At 56.5% G+C, this 8,127-nt stretch overlaps 2 protein-coding genes across 2 annotated transcripts; one reads left to right on the top strand and one right to left on the bottom strand.

Moving 5' to 3' along the window:
* Positions 1-1,397: 1,397 nt before the first annotated feature.
* Positions 1,398-2,454, bottom strand: B0H18DRAFT_1123881 (uncharacterized protein; the record flags this gene model as incomplete). Its single annotated transcript, XM_048034765.1, has 5 exons — positions 1,398-1,430; positions 1,480-1,661; positions 1,727-1,973; positions 2,039-2,229; positions 2,286-2,454. 5 exons carry the CDS (start codon positions 2,452-2,454, stop codon positions 1,398-1,400), a joined length of 822 nt encoding a protein of 273 aa, XP_047888062.1.
* A 3,203-nt stretch (positions 2,455-5,657) lies between these two features.
* B0H18DRAFT_1123880 (aspartic peptidase domain-containing protein) lies at positions 5,658-8,009 on the top strand (the record flags this gene model as incomplete). Its single annotated transcript, XM_048034764.1, has 12 exons — positions 5,658-5,855; positions 5,905-6,005; positions 6,059-6,138; positions 6,195-6,258; positions 6,317-6,386; positions 6,441-6,534; positions 6,588-6,717; positions 6,786-6,856; positions 6,920-7,043; positions 7,111-7,223; positions 7,275-7,381; positions 7,440-8,009. The coding sequence occupies 12 exons, from the start codon at positions 5,658-5,660 to the stop codon at positions 8,007-8,009; spliced, it is 1,722 nt and encodes a 573-aa protein (XP_047888061.1).
* Positions 8,010-8,127: the final 118 nt, after the last annotated feature.

The raw sequence follows: 8,127 nt of genomic DNA, 5'->3' as shown, positions 1-8,127 counted from the left end.
GCGATCGAGACCGTCCCGCATCGACGCAGTACTCGTCGAGAGTCTGCAGGAGGTCATCATCGTGAGCGAAACCCGAGACGGCATCAAGCCTCGAGCAAACTCACCTGCTGTCGACGACAAGCGTACCCACGGCTCGCACTCGATGCCCGTCGGCGAACGGCCTGCTCACCCGTTGCGACGAGGGCTCCAACCTGTAAAGTGCGGTTAGTTTAGTGTCCACTCTGCCGCAGGAAGGGTACAACTCACCTTGCCGCTCTCCCTCCACAGGACTCGGCGTTATATACCTTGCCTCGCCCGGGTGCTCGTCAGCGACGTGACAGCAGGCAAGTCGCCATCGCCTTTCTGGGTGACGTCCGCGGAGCGAGCGTGGCGCCACCTGGCATAGATGGCAGCCTCGTCCGTGCCACAGATACTGATGTTCGGGCCTATGCTCGATGACCCACGTGTGCGCGTTGATTGGGCAGGGTCCGTGGATGTCCCTACGATGTCGACACGCGGATCCGGGAGAGTGCTGGGCGAGACGTGCATGTGTCGTGGTGAGGTGACTCGGATTCGCCCGCCGTGCAGCCCACAAGACGATGGCGCGAGCCCGTGCCTGCCCGGCCTGCGTCTCAGGTGGACGACATGCACAGCGTGCCGCGACCCATGCCGCTCTGGGGCACAGTGCGCACGAGACGGGCCGCAGCATCGTACGAGATGCGCAGGCACTCTTCTTTCATGCGGCACAACACCTGCTCGTCGCGTCCAGCCTGCGAAGCAGGTCTTTGCCTCCGAGGCATTCATGCAAGTGAGCACTGGCGGTACGTCTCGCCGCCCGGCCTCTCCCTGTGCTTCCGTCGGACGGCCAACCTGTCCACAAGACCATCACCTGCGCCACGGCGACGAGCGAGGTGAGTGCTGTCGTGCTGTTTCTGGCGCTGATGTTCTGCCGTTGAGTGAACCGGATGATGTAGTGGGACGGCTCGGGAGGATGCGAAGCAGGAGCTGAGCGGGCATGCAGACAGATGGACAGGCGGGCGGACGGGCAGACGAGCGGACAGATGGGCAAGCAAGCAACCAGACGAGCGGATGAGGGGGTGGGCACAGCAACAGCGAGTGCTCTGGGTGAATGCCCAGCTGTAGGTATGAGTTGAGTAGGGTGGATGTAGTGGTTATGTGTGTAAATACGTGCAAAACAATGTGAATTGAAGTACCCAAACTGTATGGCCGAGCTAGTATTTCCTTGCAATTCACAGCCATTGGATGTGAATTCACGCAAATTTGAGCGAGGGAATCCGGGGGGTCAAGTAAATGGGGTCTCCAGGAAATTTGTGCGAATTTGTGCAGATTTCCACAAATTCGTGTGGGGTAGGTTTCCTGATGTGTATGCGCGGACGTTGACGACGCCACGTTCACGTTCAGACCCTTTGCCCAGTACGGGCTGGCCCCAACTGTTAGATAGATTAGCTGTGTTACTCCTCATTGGACAGGTAGTCTTACATCCGAGCTGGGGCCGGGACGCGCTGCGCTCCGGGCCATCGCCTGGACATCTTCGTCGAAGTGACCGATGACGATGCCGTCGTCGTTGGCGGGTTCGTGGTCGACGGCCATCTCGTCACGCAGTTCCTCATCGTCGGCGTAGCTGACGCCACTGTCTTCGATGTTGCAACCGGTGCCATAGCCTGATCGGGGAGGTGGCCCCAGGCTCCAAGGCCGTAATCGGCCAGCGGTCCAACAACGAAGGCACCCATCGCCGGTGGACGCGCTGCAGTAAGTTGTCTTCCGGGATCCTGGCGAACGTTGGTGACTAGTGGTTCGCCGTCGTTCCCGACGTCCTCCGACACACGCCTGCGCTTCCTCGTTTCGCTCACCAAACGCTGCGAGCTTACGGCCGGCGAGGCGGGCATGGGCTCCTGCGTCGTTATGGCTTCGACCCCGAGTGACGCCAGCTGGCCGTTTTTCTGGTGACGTCCCGGTGCTGGCGTCGAGGTGGTCTAGTTCCGAGCAAGCTCGTTGTGGTTAGAGGGTTGTAGCGCGGTATAGGTAAGTGTAGGTTCACCTCTCCGTTTGTTTCGGGAGCGTCCGCGTTCTGTACCGCGCTTTCCACCGCGACGGCGTTCTCCGCGGTGTTAGCCCCCGTTCGCGTGTCGTCTTGCTCGTCGGTCTGTGCTGGTCCATCTGCGACGGGCCCCTGCCCTGGGCCCTCTACCTGGTCCTGTGCCGACGGTTGTTGCGTCACTTCCGGAGTGTCTATCGGTGGTATTCTTTCGCGTTAGTTGCGGTTAAGTTCAGTTGTGCGTGCTCACCCTCTATCGTCGGCAAGCCTGGGGTTGGCTGCCACGGGTTGGGGGGAAAGGGCAGCCCAGCATCGCTGTTTCCGTCTGCGAGGCTCGCAGCGGCTCGCCTTCCGGGGCGGCTCGGTGCATCACGCTGCTTCTGATGGCTTCGTTCGTTCTTTCCGGCGCGTTTAGGCATCGTCGTCGGAGGCTGGGGCTAGTGAAGCTGAGGTTTTGGGCAGTTTAGAGGCAGAGGGGCGCAACTTCAGGAGGAGGGCGCTGGAGACTGTCCATTCGCCACGTCTCGTCTCGTCTTTTCAGTTGTATGGGCGTCCGTTGGTTCGTGCGCGATAGGCAGTAAATCGCGACGGCGTCGGTCTTTACGCGTTCCTCTCCCGCGCTGTTCGCTTGGTGCCTCTCGCGTTGAGCTGTTTTTGCCCTTCTGGCCGCCGTGTATAGTCATTGGATTTGCCTACCATGCGATCCTACGTTCCCTGTCACTTCCATTTGCACTTCATCAAAATGGGGCAGCTTTATCGACTCGTTTCCTCGACTCGTATTGGTTGGGGTGGACGTACTCTCCTCTTTTTGTGGTTGTGCCTCGCTTCTCGGTAGGGTCTCTGCTGCTGCGGTGCGAGAGGGACGGGGAGATGTCGTTGGCGTCGCCATCAGGGGTGGGGAGTTAACGGTAGATGTTTGCTTGCATTTGTTGGTGGCGTTCTCCATCAGCTGCGCTCGTGTTTGGGTGCGCTGGAAAGAGCCGTGGCCGTTGTGGGCCATGCTAAATTAGGATGGGTTATTGTTTGGACTTGCCATAACAGGCTGTGTTATTGTTTGGACTTGCCATAACAGGCTGTGTTCCTCATTCGCCTTCCATAACGGGCTGTTTGATTCTCTCCTCCGCTCCAGATTGTTGTCCGGGCCCATTGCTTCGGGATTGGTTGTTTTTGCCGAAGACGTCGGCTTCCGTTTTCCGTACGGGTCGTGTCCCTGGGCCGCAGTTAGGCTCTTATTTGTCCGCGCTCGGCAGTCTGTCCCTGCCCAGCCACCTCTGGGGTGGTCGTATTCGTTTAGTGCAGTGCGCGGTGTGTTGGCTTGTCGTGCACGTTTTCACTTTGCCGTCCGGCTCAGGCCTGGTATGTAATAATGTGTTTCTTTGTGCCTTAGAAAGCTGAATTTCTTGTTGCCTTCGTTACATCTAGACATGTGTTCGTCTGATTGTGGTAGTGCATTCTATTCTAGCTAGGCATTAGGGTCGTGGGTACTGCCGTATTGATTGTCCCTCATTGAGCGCGCTGTTGTGATCCTATCTCCTCTGTAATCGTGTCCGCTTCTGCATCCAGCCTCTCCTCCGCGGGGGTGCCCGGCGAGATCCGGGGCGCGAGGGTCTTCCATCTCGTGCTCGTTTTCAGACGCCGTTGCATGTGATCCCTGTCACGTGTGCCGTGATCGCGTTTGTATGGGCTGGTTTCGATTGCGTCTGAGTCGTCGGAGTGGCTTGGGATGGATGGGTGGGGATGAGGGAGACTCTGCAGTGTCGCGTACAGAGTTGTGTGGGCGTGCTCGTCCATCCGGCTCAGGCGTATCCACGAGACCGGTATGCGTACGCGGGTCCGCAAGATGCCGCCTGTTAGTTGTACTGTTACCCAATGTTTTGTGATGTTCCGGGTAACCGTAATTCTGCCCGACCCTATGATTTTCGTCGTGGTTCGCATCGTTATCACGTGGCCTCTCGCGAGGGGGGTCTGAGGCGGCTTCGCCATAATCCAAACACAGATTCGTTCTTCATCGTCAGTGTCTCCGTCTTTCGCCTCTGCCCATTCCGGTTCGTCTTCCACCCATACCTCGAACGTGTTGTTGGTTATCGCGGAGGGTCGTGAATGTGAAATCGGTCGGATGGGGGAGTGTTTGGGAGTATGCGTGTGTGCGTTCCGTGGTCGTCGTCGGCTGTTGTCCGATGTTGTGTGTTCGTTGTCGTTCTTTTGGGACGTGAAGGTCAGGAACATTGTGGGACAACTGGCTTTGTCTCACCGTGTCATTTTTGCAGGTTTTTATGTATGGGTTGCGCGTCTTTCATTGACGTTTGGACGTGATGAGATACGTAAGTCGCTTAGGATATGCCTATCTGCACGGAGTTGTTCGCATTCTGACAGGTAGCGGTCAGGGGAATCAAGGAGAGTATTGCTGCAGGCGAAGTGGACTATGTCGGTGTAACGTATGCGTTCGTCTCTGTAGTTCCAGAGGCCACTGCTGTTTCTGTCTGTCTTTCGTGCCCCATTTGGTAGGTGGCTTGCGTGTTTTCCTGTGTTTGTGGGTGGCTCGTGTAAACTTAAATTCGGTGGCTGTTGCCAGGCGCTTTTATGGGCGTCTAACGAGCGCTTCCGGCATTGTCCCTCGCTGGGTAGTGTACCGAGAATATTGCGATTTCCGCATGAGTTGCGTGGAGATTGCTTTCGTATTAGCTACTCTTTCGGTTGTCAGGCTTGTAGGCCTTACTTGTGGGTGTGCTCCCGTTTCTGTCCGCCCGTGTAAGGGTGGATTGTCAAGGGTGACTTCAGATGTGGTCGCTTGCAGCAACGCCGGGCCATGAGCTTGTTTCACTTTAAGGCCTTATAGTGCATGTTGGTTTCGCCTCAGAGAGGTTACTTATCCCCCGGACCACGAAAAGGTCTGCACAGGGCTCGTCTGAACGACGAGTCCCTCCCGGGGACTAATCGCTCTTCGACTCGCCACCGTGTGTGCTGTGATCCGCTCAAACACACAGCTTTCGCGGTGTTCCCACTGCACCACGTCCTCCGGTCTCAGTCTTTAGATGCTATCGAGGACGTGGCAGAATCGTCGTGAGGCATGGGCCCATCCGGATCCGTTCTTCTGTCAGTCCAGTCAAGTCTCGGAGCGAATTGCTCAACGAAATGCGGTCAAAATGTTGTACGTATCCGGAGATGCGCATTGCGCTCATCGAGTCAGTCTTAGGTGCCAAGGAGCGCCCATTCAGAATCAAGACCTGCCGACTCTTGGCCGACCCGCTATGATTGAGCTTCCTCGGCCGCGCGGGTCGATGTACTGGCGTACGCCAGCCCAGCATGCTTAATCTGTTGAGCACAACTCTCAAGCCTGCCTTGCGCTAAGAGGCTCTTTGTTTCCGGTCCAGCATCTGGAGGCACCACTATACATCTCAGCGCAAGTGGCTTCTGTGACGGTCTGTCTCACACAATCGCTAGTAGTTCCTGCTACCCGCGACGGCGACCCTCGGGATGACAACCACTGCCTGCCAGCGCCCTATTACACCGCAATCTAGCCGTGTGCCCTGTCTCGACGCTTGACTGATGGCACCTGTCATACATATACCCGGGACGACCTTCGAGGAAATCACCATCGTTATCCCTTTCTCTCCTTCTCCCAATGACTGTTTTGCCCCTTTCTATTCTCGCCCTCATTGGGAGCACTTATGGCCTCTCTATTCCATTTGAGCGTCGCTCCGTCGGCGCCCGCTCGACTACTGTGTCTGTGAATCAGAACTCTAACGGAAATATAGGATTCTCTAACGGTGCAGGATTCGTTTACACTGCCACCATCTATGTGCAAGGACAGCCCTTCCAGGTATGCAATTCACTTGACTCTTCTGGATTCAACGTGAACACATCTGCAGGTCCAAATCGATTCTGGCAGTTCAGATCTTTGGTTGGACACATCCAATGTCACCCTCGACGACCTTCAGGATACAGGAGTAACTGGTTCCATTGGCTACGTGTATGCCACTGATCATTTTCAATAAACCGCGCCGCTCATGTTGCGCTGAACAGAGATGGCTCGTCTGCAACTGGTCCGATTGTCCTAGGCAACGTCAGTTTCGGCGAGTTCACCGTTAGTGGCCAGGCTTTCAGTAGGTGCATGTAATTCTCGCAGCGATCAGACCGTACTCATGTGTCTACCTTGCAGTCAACGCTCCCGGCAGCAATGCAACCTCTGCTGGCTTTGACCGCGGCTTGCTGGGTGTTGGCCCGTGAGTGTTGCATTGCATTGTGCTGCTCAGTACTCACTTACGATCATCCAAATTGCAGTCCATTCGCATCCTCTGTCTTCAATGAGCTGATCAACACGACATATGATGGATTGCCTTTCCTGGTCAATGTAAGCTGTATGATATACGAAGCATAGCGTCCGGCATTCATCGCTCTCTCGTAGGTGTTCGCCCAAGAACCGGACGAGCCGAACTTCATGACCTTCTACCTCTCTCGCTCAGACGCTGGGATCACCCAGGGCGGTGTGATGTCGATTGGTTGGTTGCGTGTCCTACGTGCCAATGAGTTGGGCGCTGATGCCGCCGGGCAGGTGAATTGATTTCGGACTACGTGGCTGTCCTCGACCAGCCAAAACTTCCTGTGGTATCCGCACAATCCTGGGAGGCCTTCATGGACGGTATCAACGTCAACGGTCAATTCTTCACGGGTCACTCCGAAGGGTGCGCATCATCGTTGTTTCAGTTAGTCCGACGGGGTGCGATGTACTTAGCTAATTTAGTATGTACAGCGCCATCGGTGTCACTGCAGAGCCCGGCAAGGATCAGACTACGATTATCCTTGACACCGGTACTTCTTTCGGTGCGTAGTTGTTGGTTGCCAGTCCCATAGTGGGTGATAGATATTCACGTCCTTCTGCCGCAGCGACTGCGCCTCGGTACTATGTCGACGCTATGTACAAGGATGTCCCTGGCGCGGAGTTCAACGAGTCGATCGGGTCCTACACCCTCCCTTGTGATACGAAGCTCAATGTCAGCATGGTCTTTGGGTACGTGTTTGGGGATAGCTTGTTCGGTGTCAATCCGCGGTCCTGACGGGCCACTCTTGTCTGACAGTTCGAGCGAATTCCCTTTGGACCCTATCGATGTCACGAACATCCAGGTCAATCCCGATGGCAGCTTCTTCTGCACCGGCACGTACTCCCCTACTCCTGATAACGCTGGAGTTGGTGCGTAATTGGATCTTTCTTCAAAGAACGTCGCATTGACGCCAATCACAGACTTCATCCTCGGTGATTCATTCATGCGCAACGTCTACTCGCTTTTCAGCTACGGCAGCAACTTCACCGGCAATGGGGACGAAGCTCCGTACATGCAGATCCTTAGCGTGAGTGTCATTAATGCCTCCCGCTGACGATACCGAATCTCAATGCTAAGATTTGCAGATCACGGATCCCGACGAGGCGTGGGCCAACTTTGACTACGCCAATGCGCAGCGCCTCATTCAGTCCGAGTACGAAGAGTTCGCAGAGATCTATAACATCACTGCATCCTCGGAAGCCGCGCCGCAGACGACCACGTTCTCGCTCGTCGCACCCACCTCAGGTTGGAAAACCGCTTCCGCCTCCGTGAAGACGTACGTCCACAGTTCCAGCAGCTCTGCCGCCACTGCTACGTCCACTGCGTCCTCGAGCTCCTCGGACTCCAGCGACGACAAGCTCGGCAGTGACCTCGCCGCCAACCTTGATACTTCGTCACCCGGCTCCGTGTCTAGCTCAGACGACTGGAGCCAGCTGCTGCGCAACTCGTACATTGTCATCGGCCTTCTGGGCGGCGCCATCCTCCTGCTCCTCGGCGTGCTCATCAGGCTCCTCGTCAGCAGCCGGAACAACAAGTATGGTCGTGTGGGCACCTCGGTCCCGCCAGCGGCGTTCCAGCGGCTGTATGAGCCAGAAAAGGAGGAGGCGTTCACGACGCCGTATGACGATCTCTCGCGTCCTGCGGGCTCGCATTGAATGGCGTGAAACGCTATCGTCGGTCGGCGCATCGCGCTGCCTCATCTGTTGTGTATATGGGTTTACTGGTCGCGGGCTGGCGCGGAGTGTATCTTTGTTCTCGTGCTGTATCTTTTTG

The sequence above is a fragment of the Fomitopsis serialis genome, assembly GCF_022376445.1.
Source record: "Fomitopsis serialis strain Sig1Antser10 chromosome Unknown B0H18scaffold_108, whole genome shotgun sequence".
NCBI classification, from domain to species: domain Eukaryota; kingdom Fungi; phylum Basidiomycota; class Agaricomycetes; order Polyporales; family Fomitopsidaceae; genus Fomitopsis; species Fomitopsis serialis.
The sequence above is the reverse complement of the archived record's forward strand: the minus strand, read 5'-3'. Positions and strand labels throughout refer to the sequence as shown.